The 19,778-nt window shown below is 45.6% G+C and overlaps 2 protein-coding genes across 8 annotated transcripts in view; one reads left to right on the top strand and one right to left on the bottom strand.

The window, feature by feature from the left end:
- The first annotated feature begins 973 nt into the window (after positions 1–973).
- On the top strand, positions 974–4,791 carry Stbd1 (starch binding domain 1). Its single transcript, XM_038331335.1, has 2 exons — positions 974–1,250; positions 3,091–4,791. Exons 1-2 carry the CDS (start codon positions 1,025–1,027, stop codon positions 3,870–3,872), a joined length of 1,008 nt encoding a protein of 335 aa, XP_038187263.1. The 5' UTR covers positions 974–1,024; the 3' UTR covers positions 3,873–4,791.
- Positions 4,792–6,718: 1,927 nt separating this feature from the next.
- Ccdc158 (coiled-coil domain containing 158) overlaps positions 6,719–19,778 on the bottom strand; it is a 68,965-nt gene continuing 55,905 nt past the window's right edge. For 5 of the 7 annotated variants that reach the window (XM_038317253.1, XM_038317236.1, XM_038317244.1 and 2 more), the window contains 4 exons: positions 17,426–17,493; positions 13,925–14,083; positions 8,936–9,035; positions 6,719–6,863 (listed from right to left, as the gene is read on the bottom strand). In XM_038317253.1, coding sequence (XP_038173181.1) covers positions 6,743–6,863; positions 8,936–9,035; positions 13,925–14,083; positions 17,426–17,493 — 448 coding nt within the window. In that variant the 3' untranslated portion in view covers positions 6,719–6,742. Of the gene's footprint in view, positions 6,864–8,935; positions 9,044–13,924; positions 14,084–17,425; positions 17,494–19,778 lie in introns of all 7 variants that reach the window. The other 2 variants (XM_038317261.1, XM_038317269.1) reach the window with 2 other exon arrangements.

Here is a 19,778-nt window from a genome sequence, read left to right as displayed (position 1 = left end):
CTCTACCTACCTACCTTCTATCTTAGGAGCTGCAGTCTGAACCAAGAGAGGAGCAACGGACCACGAGGTGCCTGTCAGGAGCTGCTGTGTGATCCCAGCAAGGCAAAGTGGGGAGTGATTGATCCTCCCAGAGGATCCTCCCAGGTTAGCCATAGCTCCAAGGCACAGGCCTTCCAGCTGTGGCCTTAGCAGAGGGATGTGGGAGGATGGGTTTAAGAAAAAGCCCCCGGAAATAAAAATCCTTGGCTCATTAACCTGAAGTAAGTGTGCACATACGCAGAGCAGTGTGGTCAGACTCTTCCTTCATAGGACTTCTATTGCGTGAGGATCATTTTAAGTTCATCCACAAAACACTTTGAATATATGATGCTCCATAAGATTTACTTGCAGGGGCTCCATTCCTGTACCAAAAAAAGTTCAGATGGGTGGATGTGCATTGTGCAGTAACACACGAGGCAAAATGTGTAACCCCGCACTTAAGAAGCAGAAACAGGAGGATCTCCATCGAGTTTGAGACCAGCCTTAGATAGATAAAGAGTTCTAGGCTAGTCTGGACCCTTCTTTTTAAAAAGGAGGGAGTAGGAGATTCGAGAAGGAAAGAGACTGGTTGCAGTGATGGGCCTTTAAGTAGACAGTACATAGGTGTTCTGGAAGCGAAGTGCAGCTGGGGGCAGGAGTGGCGCTTCCTCTAGGCCTCTCCCCACCCCAGCCTGTGCTAACGGCCAAGCGAGAGTCCCGGTCCCTAACCTCTCTGGCGCCTCGGAGCTCCCGGAGACCCTTGCACTGGCTCGGTGCTGGTGCAGGATCCAGTGGAGCTGTACCCCGGCGTGGGAAGCCTGGGGGGGGGGGGTGGGGAGGATGGGAATTGAGCGAGCTCCGCGCTGCAGGGCGGGGCGTGGGGCGGGGCCGGTCTGGGCTGGCCACAGTGGACCCGTAAAAGGCTGGGGCGGGTGGGGTGGGTGTGGCCGTGCGGGTGAGCGGAGCCCTGGTCCGGGGCCCCGTAGTCTCCCGCAGCCTCTCAGCCATGGGCGCCGTCTGGTCCGCCCTGCTGGTCGGCGGGGGTCTGGCGGGAGCGCTTATCTTCTGGCTGCTGCGGGGCGACCCTGGGGCCCCGGGGAAAGACGGGGGTGCGGAGCCGCAGAAGGACGCACCTCCAGGGGAGGCTGCGGCTCCGGGAGGCGGTCCGGGTGGTGGTGGCAGTTGCGGCCTGAGCCCTGGACCTTCCGAGCGGGTGCTGGTCTCCAAACCAGGTATTTTTCCTCCCCCTGGGCTCGGGGAACACGTGCCCGTGTTCTGAAGTTCACTGGGGAAGGGGAAATGAAAGCCACCTGTGAAACTCTCCAGGTGGGTTCTGGTGAACCAACTTCCTCGACCTGGGACTGAACCCTCCTCGGGTCTGTCGCCTTCCCGGGCAGTAGTGTCCTGGAGAAGGCACGCGGGTGCTCCAGAGGCCGCGCCCAACTCCTGTGCAGCGGACACCGGGCACCGGGCACCGGCTCCTTCGCCTGGCGGCGCTTGGCGCAGTGCGCGAGGCTGGTTTGTGGGGGCATCTCACAACTCTCTTCAGTCTCCGATGGAGCTGGGAGGGACATTCTCCGAGTCTCAGTCCCCTAGCTTCAAGCCCTGACACCCCACACCCCTTGTTATATCTGAGTTTGGGGCTAGTGAGCGTTGAGCACTCCCTTACTACTGTCTGGATAGTTCTTTCAGGAAAGTAAAATTCAGCTTAGATGTGGGTCATGAAAGTCACGTCAGCCAGGGCTGTGCGCTAGCCGTGTGTACACTCCCAGCAGCCCCAGCGGCCTACTGGGGAACCAAACTCTGATGAGAATTGTCATATAAGTTTAGATCTACATTCTAGAGACCCCCGCACCAGGCATTGCGCACTGGCACAAAGCCTTAGTTAGCTTCCTGCGCCCCCCCCCCCTTTTTTTAAACTGTCGTCGCCCGGCAGAGCATATTTTTAGTGGTGGTCATTTGTGAGAATCTTTCCCACGGCTGATTTTCGATAAACGGTTCATCTGTTTTCTTCTGTTCCCGAAGGCCAGCCTCATGTTTTAAGCTGAAAGTTGGGAATTGAGAGCAACATTCGTTGACCTCTCACTCCGAAGCTCACAAATGAAGCAAGGGTGTCCCCAACCACCTCCCCCCCCCCGTGCTGAGTGTAGGAGTCCCCAACCACCCCCCCCCAACCACCCCCCTCCTCCCCGTGCTGAGTGTAGGAGTCAGGCTTGGAGAACTATTGAGGTAGCCAGGAAAGAAACCAAGTCTTTAGGGGACTTGGATTGTGGGTTTTTAAGAACAGTTTTTTTTTTTTGTTTTTGTTTTTGTTTTGTTTTTCGAGACAGGGTTTCTCTGAAGCTTTTTTAGAGCCTGTCCTGGAACTAGCTCTTGTAGACCAGGCTGGCCTCGAACTCACAGAGATCCGCCTGCCTCTGCCTCCCGAGTGCTGGGATTAAAGGCGTGCGCCACCACCGCCCGGCTAAGAACAGTTTTTTTAAAGTGTGTAATGGGGCAGTGGGTTGGAAAACCTCATGTGTCTTTAAGGAGATTTCTCTCCCCTCAAGTTCCCCCACCCCCACCCCACCTGACTCTACTCAGTCACACTTGGTGTTCCTGACCGGTTGCTCTGCCTTCCAGAGGTGGCCCCTGGCCTGCACTCACTTCCAGGGAGCACAGATGTACACTAAGGTGCCGAGCAGCATGCAGTCCTTTGTCCCACAAAAGCCACGGTGCCTGTGGGTGGGCCTTCTGCTAAGCTCTTGCCCAACCCCTGGACAGCATTTTTCCCCCTTTTTTAATGACAGGAGCCAAGTGATTTAACTCTGGACCCCTGCCAACTTGGTCTGGCCTGTGGGAGACTTTGCAGCTTGCCACTTCATTGTCTCTCAGGGTGTGCACTGAGACTTCCTGCCTGTTTTCATTGTGGGCTCTCCACGCATGCTCTTAAAGCAGTGTTGGAAAGGTGCAAATGGACGCTTGAGTTCTACAGGAACCTGAACTACACATAGAAATGAAGATAACAGCAATGGATTTTCTCAGTTTTCCTTTGTGAGCCCCACCTAATGTTGCCACACTTTCCTTTCTCAGAGCAGCTTCAAGAAAGCAATGGACATTTGATTTCCGAGACCAAAGAGCTTGGTCACCTGCAGGAAACACAGAGACTGCAGAATGCTGGAGCAGATTGGGGCAGTGCCGGAGAGTATGTCCTCGCTGGAAAGAGTCCAGACACGCACTCCAGTGCCAACCCAGAAGAGTCAAGGAATCAGAGACCGGAAGCTCACGGAGGAGAATGGAGACACAGCAAAGGACAAGAAACAGCTGGGGGCACGGCGGAGAAGCTCCCCTCCTGCAGCCCCCTCAGGGACAGAGCCAAAGCAGCCGGTCCTGCACCTTCCCTCAGTCAGGACCCGGCAGGCCCCGAGGACTGGGAGGTGGTGTCCAGGCACTCATCGTGGGGGGATGTTGGTTTGGGTGGCAGTCTCGAGGGCCTAAGTCAGGGAATGGATGATGGCAGAAGTACTCTTGTGGGAGGAAGAGGCTGGGATGCAGGCGGGAAGTCGGTGTCTCTGGACCGGCAGCAGGTCCGCGTCCAGTTCCAGGTGCACTACACCACAAGCACTGATGCGCAGTTCATTGCAGTAACCGGAGACCATGAGAATCTTGGGGGCTGGAGCACATACACCCCACTCCACTACTGCGAGGACGGGCTGTGGTCTCGTTCTGTCTTCCTGCCTGCGGACACAGTGGTGGAGTGGAAGTTTGTGTTGGTGGAGAACAGGGAAGTTACTCGCTGGGAAGAGTGCAGCAATAGATTCCTGCAGACTGGCCGTGAGGATAAAGTGGTTCGCGGGTGGTGGGGGATTCACTGACTGGCTGTGCAAAGCACCCCGGAGGGTGCAGCGGAATGTGCGAGAGGCTAAGGCGGTAGAGCACACTGCATAATTCAAAGGCAGTGTGATTCCATTTGTAGCCATCAGAATTGCTAGTGTGGCTTTTGTCCAAAGTGTAGGAAGATGTATGCATGCAGAAATGCTTCCTGGGAGCTGGGCCTTTTCCCTTGTTGCACTGACTGGTTTGTGCTGACACATTACTTGAGGGACTGATTGCCCCTGGGTAGTTGGTTGGGCTAAGATTGAGGTATGGACTATGGCAGGGAGAAACTAACCAACTGCACAAGTACAAGGTGGAGCCTGTAGGAGCTCTTAGGGTAGGGAGATGACAGTCAGCCTCCTTAGATACAGCAACAGCAACATTGTTTACATTTAAAAATAACACCATATGGAACTGTGACCAGTCTGATCCGAGTGACACCGGAAGACTCCCCGTTAGCTTTTGTTCCACTTTAAACGCCGAGGTAGGGGCGGAATTAGCAGACCTGTCTTTGTCTTAATGGTTTAAAGCCTAAGCAGAGTTGCTCAGTCACCCAGGAAGTGGGGTGGGGGTGAGGTGGTGAGGTGGTGAGGTGGCTTGAAGGGTTTACTATGCTTCTTTGAGGACTGGGAGTTACAGGTCGGAGCCTGGTTCCAGCAAAGGGTGCATGTGTCCTTTACCCACAGTGCCCTGCCGGAGCATGTCTGTTCACTTCCCCGTCCCACTCCTGCCAGGTCTCAACTGATGGGCTATCCTAGAGAAGTTTTTCCGCCTGTCAGCTCCTCACTCTCGCTTCATACCCGTGAGTGAGAATCTCTATAGGACCATGATACAGAATACCACCTTTGCTCTGAGAAGAAATAATTATTAAGCTTTAAGTTATAACAGAATAATAAATCCTGAGTTGTATTATCTTTATTAAGTGTCTGAATTACTTGTTTCAATTTTAGCACCGTAAGCTAGATATAAAGTGATGGTATGATGTTCTACGTACAGAGAAAAGCAAACGTTAAACATGATAGCAGATGACATGTGAAGTCTGTTTCTCTTTTGCAGAAAGCTTTACATATTTTTTATAACTTTGCCTAGAAGGGAATTCAGCATGTTGATATTTAAAGATTAAATTTCAGGAGCAGGGTTTCTTGTAGTTCAGGCCTATCCAAAACTTCACTATGTAGCCAAGGCTCCCTTGAAACTGCTCCCCCTGCCTCCACTTCTCAAGTGCTGGGATTATAGGCATGGACCACCACACCCAGAATGTGCAGTACCAGGCACGCACTCTACAACCGAGTTACATCCCAGCTCTACGTTGTTGATTTGAGACAGGATAGCCCCAACTGGCCTGGAACTTGATCTACAGCTAAGGATGACCTTCAAGCCCCAATTTTCCTACTTCCACCTTCCAAGTGCTCAGATAAAAAGTTTTTATGTGTTGAAAAACAGTAAAATGTCTATTGGCAAGAAAGTATTTCATTCTGGCTGACAAAAACATAGATCCAAATGAAAGCAGCATCAGGAAGTGCATAGCAGGCTGTTTGCGAGCTTCGGGATCACGGCTCTTTGAAGATGAAATTCAGACATTCTGCTTCTATATCATGAAGTCCGCAGAAGGCACCGGCCATTACTTCACAATGCTCAAGTATCCCTATGAAGTAAAGCAATTTAAACAAAAGTCTCCAGAATTCTATTTATTACCTGATGAAATAAAAGTTAATCTTCCATTAAAGCCAACTGACTTAAGAAACATTATGCTGTGTATATATACACATTTATTTTAACCATCAAGTCAAATGTGCTTGGCGTGCTAACTGACGTTGAGGGCAGCATGAGGTTCCCCTGAGAGAGCATTGCACGCCCTCCTAGTCACTGCCTGTGCCCGGTGCTGGCGTCCATGGAAGAAGGTAGGAACACCACCCAGATTTCTTGCCCCTGTATCAGTCAACTGTTGGTCGTCTGGGCAGCAGCTCCCTCCTTGTGGAGTCCCTCAGACCCTCTTCTGCCTGGTGGTGCCACCATCCTAAGGACCCTCTCCATCCTCTGCATCCAATTTGTGGGAGGGAAATGACTTTTAAAAAAAGCATGAATGCAGTGTAGCACTTGGACCTGAAGGCACAGAGAGCTGTGAGAACTAGTCAGGTGACCACCCCCATAGGTGGGGCTGTAACAGCGTCTCCAACTAGGCAGCTCTGTCTCCATGACAACTGAGTACTAGGGAGTGGAGAAATACACTTTCTGCCACATTGTGTCTAATGGTTTTTGGCACAAGTAAAACACTTATGTGTCTGTCCTTGTCTCCTTGTATTTGGTCTGTATAGGAATACCCCCAATTTATTAAATTTTAAGGTAGACTATATTCAACCTAGAACTTACCTATTCATTTGTTAAAGAGTAACAAAGTATTGTCTTTCTTTAGTTTTATGCAAGAGGAGAGATTTCTGAAAGTTTTGATTGGGGGCACCACCGTTTTGTTGATCACCAATGTTGACAGAGCAATGAGTTCAAGGTCACAAAGAAGGCTGGTGTTTGTCCAGCATGCTGGAGTTTGTCCTTCTGCTCTTGACACTTCACCCTTTTACACCACATGAACACTCTTTTTTCCTCCTCAGAATTTGTTTAAGCTGGAAAAAATGGCTCTATCTCAGAACCAGTAAAATAATTTCAAAAATTATACTAATGTGCTAGATTAGCACAAGTTAATACATTATAATATATGAATATGCTCAAATCTAGCTGGTAGTGTTGAAGGTTTTACTATGAGAGCATTCAAGAAGTTTATTTCAAAATAGAGTTTATGGGACAGGGTATCTTTTATTAAATTTTCACATAAAAAGAAAACGTCCAGGGCAATAATTATAAGTAACAGCACGGCTCATCGGGCACCAGCCCTTTGTAGAGAGCGGGCAAGTGATGACATCATTTTAGTAACATTTTCTCTTGGTCTTTCACTTTCTGAATCCTCTTTTCTTGATTTCTGATCATTGAAGACATTGCTGAAATATCAATAGAACAGAGTTAGATTGGAAAGTCAACTTGGGTTAAGGCCTTCACACTTGTGTTCAAGGATGAGCCTTTAGCCCGCACAACAGACTCCCCCAGGCCCAGAGCTGGCCAGACTGCAATGCAAAGGCTGAAGTGACAGCAAACCTGCAACCTCGGGAAGCAGGGTGAGCTAAGGGGAGCATAGTGCTGGCACCTCCAGAGGGGGGCAGCGGGAAGCCTGCCGGCCTCTCATTTGGGGGCGGGAGAGGGCAGAGGTCAGTACTGTACAGTTGGGGAATATTTCTCTATACTCTTGTATACATGCACATCAATGGAAATGTGTACTTTTATTGGCTTTGGTTATGCTGGGATTGAACCCAGGGTCTTTTACATGCGAGGCAATGCCCTAACACCAACTGTATCTACAACCTATACTTTAAATTTTGATAAATCTGAAACTATTTGTTCAGAACTTGGAGAGTCATCCTACCAGGTACTGCCTCATCCAAGGCACTGTTTCTATTAAACAGATGCCAACGTCTTCCAACTGGGTGAGTCTAGGATGACATAGTAGGATGAACTAGAAGTGTAAATCAAAGCATAGGTATAAGTTTGGAAAAAACCTACATTATTTTAAAAAATGAACAATAATATGGATAAAACCAACTATATTTGGTAGGTTAAAAAAGACAAATTGGGTGGGTAGGGGAGGAAGGGGTGGGTCTGGTAGGGGAGGGGTGGATCTGGTAGGGGAGGAGGGGGAGGGTCTGGTAGGGGAAGAGGGGGAGGGTCTGGTAGGGGAGGAGGGGTGGGTCTGGTAGGGGAGGAGGGGTGGGTCTGGTAGGGGAGGAGGGGTAGGTCTGGTAGGGGAGGAGGGGGAGGGTCTGGTAGGGGAGGAGGGGTGGGTCTGGTAGGGGAAGAAGGGTGGGTCTGGTAGGGGAGGAGGGGTGGGTCTGGTAGGGGAGGAGGGGTGGGTCTGGTAGGGGAGGAGGGGTAGGTCTGGTAGGGGAAGAGGGGGAGGGTCTGGTAGGGGAGGAGGGGTGGGGTCTGGTAGGGGGAGGAGGGGTGGGTCTGGTAGGGGAGGAGGGGTAGGTCTGGTAGGGGAAGAGGGGGAGGGTCTGGTAGGGGAGGAGGGGTGGGTCTGGTAGGGGAGGAGGGGTGGGTCTGGTAGGGGAGGAGGGGTAGGTCTGGTAGGGGAGGAGGGGTGGGTCTGGTAGGGGAGGAGGGATGGGTCTGGTAGGGGAGGAAGGGTGGGTCTGGTAGGGGAGGAGGGGTGGGTCTGGTAGGGGAGGAGGGGTGGGTCTGGTAGGGGAGGAGGGGTGGGTCTGGTAGGGGAGAAGGGGTGGGTCTGGTAGGGGAGGAGGGGTAGGTCTGGTAGGGGAGGAGGGGTGGGTCTGGTAGGGGAGGAGGGATGGGTCTGGTAGGGGAGGAAGGGTGGGTCTGGTAGGGGAGGAAGGGTGGGTCTGGTAGGGGAGGAGGGGTGGGTCTGGTAGGGGAGGAAGGGTGGGTCTGGTAGGGGAGGAGGGGGTGGGTCTGGTGGGGAAGGAAAGTGATCAAGATAAACTGTCTGGAATTCTTGGACTACGTTTTAAAAAATACTCAATAACCTAAACGCAAATGTTTTCTTACTGTTTAGGGGGACCTGGGGTTAACACAGTTCACTTGGGATTTTATTCAACAGCAATGTGATGTGACCTCAGTGTATTAGAAAGATGTTGGCTTTAGCCTCAGGAATTACAGGAATCAAGTCCCAGTGCTAGTGTTCACTGAGGCCCAGGACTGTCTGTCTTGTGCTCTCATTATGACATTAACAACAGCCTGCCCTCCTGCACAGATGTGAAGACAAGAGCAACACTGAGCCCAGGTGCCACTTACAGGTGCCAGCAGAGACTATTATTATTACCATGATTAAATATACTTGTTAGAAAAATATTTATTGCATTGCATGCATGTTGTATGTGTGTACATATGTTTTATGAGCTTTCCCCCAGTTTTGAGGACTGAAACCAGGGCTTTTGTTAGCTAGACAAGTGCTCCATCACTGAGCTAAGTTCCCAGGCCTGGAGACCTCACTGTACTGTACCTTGGTTCTTCAGCTGTAAATCTTCTACCAAGGTTTGCAAACTTTCCAGTCTGTTCTGCAGTTTTCGGCATGTTTTTCCTGTTGTTTCTAGTGACGGAGACTGTGAATCTATTAGAAAATTGCTTAGATGTGATATTAAAAGTCTATTCGATATTTCTTTTAGAAGTTGTCAAATTATATATTAAACATTTTTCCTAAGAATACTTTAAAACATTATTCTAAAATGAAAAAATTCCCATTTAAACACAGTAACACTAGCTTATTTGGTTTTGTTTCAAATCAATTTGATTTATTATTATTTAACTGTATAGTATTAAACAGGTCTCTTGACAAGAATACTTCAAATCAGTGACACATTTGTGTCAGTTTTCACACCAAACCTGAGTATTTTCTAACTGGGGTTTGAGGAGCAGGCTCTAATTCAGAAACTAGCTCACTTTCCAGTGTCAGACTTTAACCTGTGTGATGTGGGATTCCCCTCTGTATGCTGTGAATATGTTTTATTATCATTGATTAATAAAAAAGCTTCTTTGGGCCTGTGGTAGCACAGAATAGAGAAGGTGGGAATTCTAAGCATAGACAGAGGAGAAAAGAAGGCAGAGTCAGAGAGTTGCCATGTAGCCACCCAAGAGACAGACACTAGATGACACCTTACTGATAGGCCACATGGTGATAAGCAGATTAATAGAAATGGGTTAATTTAAGATGTAAGAGTTACTTAATAAGAAGCTGAAGCTATAGGCCAACCACTGTTATAATTAATATAGTTTCTGTGTGATTATTTTGGGTCTGGGAAGTGGGGGAATGAACAAGTGGTCTCTGCATACAAAATGATGCCCAATATGGGGCAACTATGTCCACATAAAACCTGAGAGAGCTTGAAAAGGAATTCTAGACACAAAACAACAGAGTTTAGCACAGCTTCTTGGTAGCTGTTTTTTGTTTTTTGTTTTTTTTTTTTTGAGGGGGGATAGGCTCTGTTTGTTGTTGGTGAACAGAGGTGCTATGGCTCCTTTAAGAGAGGTCTTCCTGACTCGGCATTGGCAACAAAGGCTGAGTGGCTTCTATAGGGGAGGGCTTCCCAGTTCATGTTAGTTGCATGAACAGCTCTGACTCTTTCAGGAGGCAGAGCACTTAAATAGGGCCTGTTAGCAGAATGTTACAAATTGCTTAGTGGTGACATAGACCCACTGTGACGCTGGAGCTGGGATGATGTGCATGACTCTCAGAGGCAGTGAACATGCCTCCACTATGTTGGACGGGGAGGAGCCAACAGACAGGGCCATGGAGTTGGTCCTAGCCACATGTACTTAACATTGAAAAAAAAGCGCTCCTGGTCAAGAAATAATTACAAACACACAATAATGCAATAATGACAGATTCAAATAAAAAAGACCTCTAAAAGGGTCACAATGTTAAATAATGTACATAGGCTTAGGAGGAAGAAAAAAAGAGTACAGACAGTTATAATCTAAGAGTACAGACAGTAATAGACTAAAGGAGCAAAGATAATAAATATTAAACTTGTAAAAAAGAAAAAGAGTAAAAAAGCCATGTAAAGATAAAATATACACAGAGAGTCTGGATTATGTATGTTATTATGTTTTCTTTGAAATATTTCACTGTAAATGAGCTAAGTAAGTACAGAAAGACATTTCATTGTACAGGCTGCTAGGCTAAACCAACATATATTTTATTTATTTATTTATTTATTTATTTATTTATTTATTTATTTATTTATTATGTATACAATATTCTGTCTGTGTGTATGCCTGCACGCCAGAAGAGGGCACCAGACCCCATTAGAGATGGTTGTGAGCCACCATGTGGTTGCTGGGAATCGAACTCAGAACCTTTGGAAGAGCAGGCAATGCTCTTAACCTCTGAGCCATCTCTCCAGCCCCCAACATATATTTTTTAAAGGTATCTTGACTTCAAAATTTGGGTCTAAGGATATGTTGCTTTAAAAGAGAGGTTCTGCTTTTGTTTCCACAGAAGATAAGAACCTGTGAATTCCTTTCAGACTAATGTTGTTTGATGGACCAAGACCCCCCAAAAGGTCTCTGCAAACCCCCCAAACACTTCATCCATCAATAAGCAAATAGCAGCTTAAAAAACTATGCCCAAATTCCCAGATATTGTTTATAAATATTTGTTTACATTTAAAGGGGAATATGACAAAGATGAATACTTTGCATCTGCATGTATCTTGGTTTATTGATACAAATTTAAGGTCAATTTTGTTATATGTATTTCTGCTCTTTTTAAAGGTATTGTGTTTGTGTGACTCATTTAAAAATGTACTGTATAGTTAAGAAATACAGATTAATAGATAGTCATCTATAATAGCCAAACTTGTAGTCATGCTAGTTAGGTTTTCTAGATGAACAGAGATATATTTCAGATGGATAGGTATTCTCCAAATCTTTCAAAGATGTACAAAATATGGCATTTAAAATGTTTTAAGAATTTGGGACTTTTCATGATAGGAAGACATGTCTGTTTCTGGCAGCACTAATTACTTCAGAGAGGTTAATGGGCACTGAAAAAACTCATTATAAAATTTGTCCTCAAGCTGGGTGGTGGTGCTTTAATCTCAGCACTTGGGAGGCAGAGGCAGGCAGATCTCTGTGAGTTTGAGGCCAACCTGGTCTACAAGAGCTAGTTCCAGGACAGGCTCCAAAGCTACAGAGAAACCCTGTCTCAAAAAAAAAATGCCTTCAATGTGACAAGGCTAGCCATTTGGCCAAGAAACTGCCCTTGCCTGGACTGCTTGATTAGGTATACTGTATAAATTGGACATGCAGGATCCACAGAAAAAGGACTGCTGAAGTTGTCTAAAGAAGGTGAGACAGTCTTTCATGGTTACTGCTTCATGAAAGAGTCTGCCAGACATTCTGCAGGATACAGAATAAAGTGACTGACAAACTGCCAATATAGGCAAAACTGTCTTTGAAATTTTTTGTTTCATGGAAAAGTCTGCCAGACACTATGGACCTGTAGGCTGAAGATGGGTGCTCCAACGATACAGAAGAACTTTGGGTGACTGTCCAGGCAGTGAGATGTCTCTGTCAATTCCAGAGTTTTAGAAGTTGCTTACAATGCACTTCCTGTTAACTTAGTAATATTATATCCTTTAATGGAGTTGAAGGATAGATAGTTATAATTATAGTTTTCTTTAGTTATGATAAAAGTTAAAGTAGATATAAATATTGTAACTGTAATTCTTGCTTGATACCTGTTTTGTTATATGTAATTTTACTATATTAAAGTTAAAACTTTCCTTTTTATTTAGACAGAAAGGGGGAGGTAATGTGGGATTCCCCTCTGTATGCTATGAATATGTTTTATTACCATTGGTTAATAAAGAAGCTGCTTTGGGCCTATGGCAGGGCAGAATAGAGCAAGGTGGGAAATCCAAACAAAGATAGATGAGAAAAGAAGACAGAGTCAGAAAGACACCATGTAGCTGCCGAAGGAGACAGATGCTGGACGGAACCTTACTGGTAAGCCACAGCCACATGGCTATATACAGATTAATAGAAATGGGTTAATTTAAGATGTTAGAATTACTTAATAAGAAGCTATATGTCAAACAGTGGTGTAAAATACAGTTTCTGTGTGATTATCTTGGGTCTGGGCAGCCAGGAAATGAACAATGGTCTCCAACTACACCTGCATGTGGATGGTCCGTGTGTTGGAAAAGGCTGTATGGATTCTGGCATGGCACGGTGACCTATAATGTGGCAACAGTAACTGACGAGGGCCCAGAGGCATGAAAGCTGTCTTTAGGAAGTGGGAGAGTTCTGTCAATTTTTGAAAATACTTAGTTAACAAATAGAAGGGTTGAATTTTGATCTTAGCCCCTGACTGGATGAATAATTTTAAAAACATTTTTGCTGACTTAGTTTTTTATTACTAATACCCTTTTTGTTGTAATTATAGTATTGAACATAATCAACTAAAAGGCTTTCAATTTAAAAGGATGAGAAACAAGATCTTAGCAATGTTTGAACAGAAATAATAACATGATGTTCTTGGTGAGGATATGAAATGGGGGAGAAAGTGTCCTGTCACTGTGTGATGTCACAGATACTGCCCCCTCCTCTAGTGGTCACTCTTAATGGGTTAGTAAGTTGGTTCTTAGCACTTGCTTGTGGTTTGTTTGCCTTCTTTGAGGCAGGGCATCACTATGTAGCCACAGATGGCTCGGGATTCACTCTGTAGACCCAGTCCTGGACTTGGGAGACTTCCTTTCTGAGTCTTCCGAATGACGAGACAACACAAAGAGCTTGGAAATGGAAGACGGAGTGCAATGCACACAATGGTAAACAAGTGCACACAAATGTGATCAGGCTCTAGTCTTCATACTTTCTTTTAGAATCTAGAAATATGTATGGTGTAGAATACCAAAAGACTAAGAGATGTTGAAATGTTTTGACAATGACACACACCTTGTGTGGCTTATGCCTATCAATGAGATTGATTCCACAGAGTGCTGGGTTGATTTTGGTTAATGCAGTAGAGAACGAGAAACATTTCAAGTCCAATCCAACACATTTATGTGTAATTCAATATTCCAAGGCATTGACTACAAATCATTTTTTTTCATTTATTTTTTAAAACAAAAATTGAACTTAAAAATCTTGATGAAATTTTGTACAAGATTGTACAACAGACATCTACACTTAAAAAGGTGTTGGCTAAAGCAGAGTCATGTTTTAAACTAAGCAAGAGGGAGAAGTCTTAGCACTTAGACACAGAGCACTATAAAGAAATAGAAAACAAGTTCACTGTTTGTGTCAGACAAGAGTAGATCTAAGCTTCCGTTATCCTGATGTGTGAGTGTGCATAACAGTCACTGTCTAATTTGAAGACCACATGCTTAGAGCACCAACTGCAGGCTGCATATGAGAGGAGCGTGCAGAGTCTTGCAGTTCCCTGTGTAAGAACCAGTCAATCGCATCAGCAACATCAGGCCATTCTTACCTTTAGCAGAGTCGGGTGAATGGATAGGCTTAGTGGAGCGGTACTGGGATGTGGAGCCTACTGACTCCTCAGCAGAACTAGTCAGGAGGGAGTGCACTGGAGACTTCTTAGGAGAGGAATTGAATGAACGAGAGCCTGAAACCTTCACAGATGGACTTGCTAAGATTGTATAATGACAAGGGTAAAAGAATTAGCTAAAAATAGTGTAGTGCACACACACACACACACACACACACACACACACACATAAAGCCACACCTTGCACAAGCAAAAGCCTCAATGACAGGAAAACGGAACTTCGCACAGCTACGAGTGGGCTTGGTTTTGATACTGCCATTCCATGGAGACATCAGCATCCAGCATCTTGACCCTGACTCTCCAGCAAGCCTCCAGGCCTTGGCCTTGCACTGGGGTAGAACCTTTGCTCCCTCTTGTAGTGTCAAGATTCTTAGGCTAAGCAACAGTACCTCCCCCTCCCCCTCCACACGGCTATGAGCTTGTGGATGGCCTTTGCAGGACTACCCAGCCTCTGATCATGGAAGTTAATCACAATTATGTAAACACTTTATGGTTTTGTTTCTCCAGAGAACCCTGACTCTAGGAATGAGAATGTGTAGGACCCTGAGATCCAGAGTTCCTGATTCAAATCAGATCTACTGCTGATCTGATCATAATGGCCTGGGATTGTCAACACCCTCAGCTGTCTAAAAAAACAAAATCGCAACAAATTCTGTCTAGAAGAAGGTAACCTCAATGTGAGTCTCACCCCAGATGGGCAATCTCCCACGAAGTGTCATATAATAAAAACTAACGGGGTATTGTAAGGAGAAATGATGGCATGGTAGACGACCAAGAGGAAAATGCAAATAATAGATTACTAGTAAACAGGGAGACCAGACAATGGAACTCTCAGGCAGGGACTTCCATAGGTTCAAACCATATGACTTCAAACACCAAATGTGTTCTACTTGTGGAAAAAAATAGATACATGGATGAGAACTGCTAAAACAAGCAAACAAACAAAAGGAAAAAACATTACAGCTACCAGACAAGAAGGGAAAAGCATGTTACATTTAAGTGGGCATCAATTAAATTTACAGCTGACTTCTCAGAAGACATAACAGAGACTCTAAGTGGGGTAAAAATTATCCACACTAAAAGTGTGGTGAAAAGCCAGGTGGTGGTGATAAACACCTTGAATCTTTGAGAGGCAAAGACAAGAGGATCTGTGAGTTCGAGGCCAGCCTGGTCTACAGAGTGAGGTCCAAGACAGCCAGGGCTACATAGAGAGTCTCTGTCTCAAAATAACAAAACAAAAGCAAACAAATAAACCCTGTCCTGTTTGATTTTTGTCAGCTTGACCCAAGCTAGAGTCATCTGAAAGGAAGAAGCCACAGCTGAGAAATGCCTCCATCAGACTGACCTGTGGTCAAGCCTCGAGTGCATTCCCTTGATTGATGACTGCGGGGGGGGGGGGGGGGGGGGGAAGCCCCGATCACGGTGGGTGATGTCAGCCCTGGGCAGATGGTCCTGAATGTGTAAGAAAGCAGGCTGGGCGAGTCATGTGGAAACTGCCAGTAGCAGCTCCTGCCCTGACTCCCTGATGACGGACTGTGCCGGGGAGCTGTAGGCCAAACATCTCTCTCCCCCAGGCTGCTTTTGGTAACTGTGTTTTATCACAGGAACAGAAAGCCGACTAACACACAACCAACTGTGTTTATATTTATAACTAATCTATGTTAACAAAATTGTATGAAAGTTAAAAGGATACCAAATAGGGTTAAAGTATTCTAAGGTATTCAGAATATGTGAGAAAAGGCAAATGTTCTAATTTAGAGCAATCTAAGGCAAGAGCATTGCTCTCGTGTCCTGGCTAATCATTAAGACAGCAGTGACAAAGGGCTAGAGAAATAGGTCAGTTGGCAAAATGCTTCTGCAAACAAGAGTCCCTGAGTTTGAAAAAAGTGGTAGCATGAGACTGAAATTTTAGCACTGGTGGTGCAGAGGAAGCAGGATCCCTGGGGGTTGATGGGCGGCCAGCCGAGCCTGATTTGTGAACTCCAGACCAGTGAAAAGCTATGTCTCATAATCAAAATGGCTGGCATCCTGGGAAATGACAATCCAGGTTGATCTCACTCTCCAGACACCACACGCACCTGCAAACACACACACAAGAGTCATACACACATATATATTGTCTTGATTTTAACTATAACAACACTCTTTTATAAATGAAGTTCTTACATTATTATACTTTACTTTTCCTTATTTACATTAGGACTGGCCAGGTTTATAACTATGTTTTTATTAAATAACGGTCACCTTCATTCTTTCCCAATTACTTTCTCTTCTGTAAATCATTACCACTCTTGCCTTCGCTTTCTAAAACTAACATACGCTACAATTTTTCTTCCCAGTTAAGTGTGCCTTCTGTAATTTGTTCTTTGGCTCTGTTTTAAGTCATCCTCTAGCCATTTTATTTCCCTTTCCCATCCTGAGTCTGAGTATTGTAACGTTTAGAGTATTGATATTTTTCTGTCTCTCCTGGCTCTTCCTTTCAGAAGCTGTTTTCATGGAAATCACTCTGTGGTGTAGGAGGTTCTTCTGTTCATGTGTTGCTTTCATTGGTTAAATGAATAAAGAAACTTCTTTGGGCCTGATAGGGCAGAACTTAAGCAGGTGGAGAAGACAGAACTGAATGCTGGGAAGAGGGCAGAGTGAGAGACACTATGGATCTTCTGCCTGAGACAGACACTGGTTAGAATCTTGCTGGTAAGCCACGGTCATGTGGCGATACACAGATTAATAAAAATGGGTTAAATTAAGATGTAAGAATTACCCAATAAGAAATTAGAGCTAATGGGCCAGGCAGTGTTTAAATTAACACAGTTTCTGTGTGGTTATTTCGGGTGTAAGTTAGCCAGACGGTCAGGACAAACAAAGGGCCTGCTCTCCTTGTAACAACCTTGTAATTCATTGGAAAAGACATGGAGAGCCTCGATTCTCCTTTTCTATTCCAGCCATTCGATAAGCGTTTATTTAGCACCTACTTTACATCAAGAAGGCTCTAAGTACCTAGAGTGTGTCAGGAAACCAGAGACTGCAGGATTTTATTTCCCAGGCTGTGGTATGGCATACAGTAACAACACCAAGTAGTAAGTTATGTAAGAGGCTGCTGTGTAATACACAGCAGTGGAAAAGGCAGGGGGAGCTGGAACTGTGGGAAGGTTGTGATGGGAGTTAAGTGTTGCTGGGAGAGTGACCTTTGACAGAGGATGAGGTGGTTAGCAATGTTTGTGGCACTGTAGGTGCAAAAGCCCCAACAGGGAGACAGCATAGCAGGTTCAACTAACAGTTCCAGGAGGGTAAAACAGTGACCAAAATGGGGGTGGGGGAATGGAGGGGTTGTAGGAAGTGAGAGCAGAGTTCACGGGGGGCTCAAACACTTCTGGCTTTATTCTCTTGGCGTGAGGAACCTCTGCAGATTTCATGGAAACTCACCTGTAGACGTGAATGTGAAGCAACTAGACGGATCTTCCAGGTCCCCCGCGTGCAGTGTGACCGGCTCTCTGGAAACAAGAACAGTGTGCGGATTTACTCTGCCAGTCTAACTGGACTGACAAACACCTAGGTGATTATCAAGGCACAGGGCTAAGGTGGGACGGCTGCGATGTTTCCAGAGATGGTGAGACCATGCAGGCTCTGAATGGATGGTGTTGGGGGAGGAGGAAGAGGCAGAGCCTGGTCACGAGAAGGAAGCCACTGGAGGCTTGTCTTTGGGATCCCTTCCAGCATTCTCCCTATCTCAACTTCCCCCTGCATGAGATAGACAACTTTTCTCTGCCACATGTGCCTCCTGCCGTGGAGTTCTGGCCCAGCACAGCCTGAACCACCATAGGGCAAAATAAAGCTTTCCTCCTTATGCTGTTTCCACTTTCAGGAAGAGAAGCTAATGTAAATGCCAATGCAAACATGGCCTTTCTTAGGCACAGTGCTAAGATACAGGGACCAAGGCAAGCAATCCAGATAAGTGTGACGGCATGAAATATCAAGATGCCTAATCATAACTGTCAGTTGTAGGGGTTTTGAAATACTGTAATGGGAAACATAAAGTTATATTATAGTTTTGTATTCAGTATTCAAGAACGATTTTTTTCTCTTTCTGAGACAGGGTCTCTAGCCTCTACATCTACAGCTCCCTGTGTAGCTGAGGATGACCTTGAACTTCTGAACTTCCTACCTATACCTCCTGAGTGCTGAGATTAGAGGTGTGTACCACCATGGCAGATTTATGAGGGGCTTTGAGCATGCTAGGCAAGTATTCTAACAACAGCTGAGCTATATCTCCTGTCCATTCACTAAAGTACTGTAGGACAAATTATATTGATAGAATCTTGGTAAAAAAATTAATTTTCCTATAACAATAATTATAAATACAAGTCATTTTCTCATATGCTCTGTAAGTTGCAATTTTAATCACTTATTTAAAAGTAAAGAAACCAGATGAGTGTGGATGCACTTACCTGTAAGCCCTGCACTTGGGGCTGAGGCAGGGAAATCTGAGTTCCAGGCCAGCCAGGGCTATATGACAAACAAATAACAAGAAAGGAAACAGAAGGAACCAAAGAAAGCAACAACTCAGCATCAATAACACAAGTATACAAAACTCTAAGATGTGGTCCCATCAGTGGGTGGAAACAGGCCCAGCACTTCCCGGGTTGTTCTGAGACCTGCAGTCTCAGTCTGCACTGGAGTGGCTGAGCTCACAATGACTGTCACTAACACAGGGATGCCATTAGCTTTGTTTTATTCATAGAAGCTCACAATGACTGTCACTAACACAGGGTGCCATTAGCTTTGTTTTATTCATAGGAGTAATTATGCAGGACACAAATTAAAGAGATAAGTCATGTAAGTGCAACATTGGAGGTAACTATCAATTTCATAGTGATTTTGAGTTACCAGAGAACAACAGTAAGGGGTAGATTGCAAGACTGTAGCTACAGCAAAGGAAAATGGTATGAAGGCTGGCCAGATGGCACAGCAGGGGAAGGCACTTGCTGCCAGCCTTGGTGGCCTGAGTTTAATCCCTGGGCATATAGTACAGGAAGAAAACTGGCTCCCACAGGTTGTTCTCTGATTCACACACACACACACACACACACACACACACTAAATGTAAAATTTTTTAAAGAAAAAATGGCTTGTTCCACACTCTAGTCTCTGTCTCTGAAAGACATAGAGTGGAGTTCCCTGGAGGTTGTACTGACAGCTGATTATCACAGGATAGTTTATGGAAATACAGATGTGAGGATCCAGATGTTTTTGACTCTGCTGGTCATTCAGTTATAAAGCAGTATCTTCTCAGTGACTTTTTCATAATAAAATAAGTATTGACAATTTCATTATTAAGAAACAGATTTTTCTAGTCAAAGAGAAACTCTACAGTGGAGCTTTAGTTACCTCAAGGAAGTAACTATGTTTGTGACTGGAATCTTTCCAGGTAGTTCTGTAGGTCCCCAGAGGCAGTACATAGTAGTGGCCACAAATACACTTTGAAGTCATCATGGCTTGTTGGGGACTGCGGACTCCCAGAACCTGAATTTCCTGTAAACAACTTTGTTTTTCATACTCTTGTAAATGCTCTGAGCAAAACAGCTTGTTTTCCTGTGTTTGCAGCTGCTCTGAGCATGAGACAGGGGAGTGGTTTCTAGTGGCTTGCAGCTGAAAATCCCGAGAGCTAGGGCATGGCCATTGGTCAGGGAGGGCACTATATATGCTGCCCTGTAACACAATAAAGGGGCGCTCTTGATTCAAGTTGGCATTCTTAGGGAATTCAAGGATGACCCATGTC

This window comes from Arvicola amphibius, chromosome 1 (genome assembly GCF_903992535.2).
Source record: "Arvicola amphibius chromosome 1, mArvAmp1.2, whole genome shotgun sequence".
In the NCBI taxonomy this organism is placed as follows: Eukaryota; Metazoa; Chordata; class Mammalia; order Rodentia; family Cricetidae; genus Arvicola; species Arvicola amphibius.
Note: the sequence above shows the minus strand (reverse complement) of the source record. Positions and strands in the feature narration are given on the sequence as shown.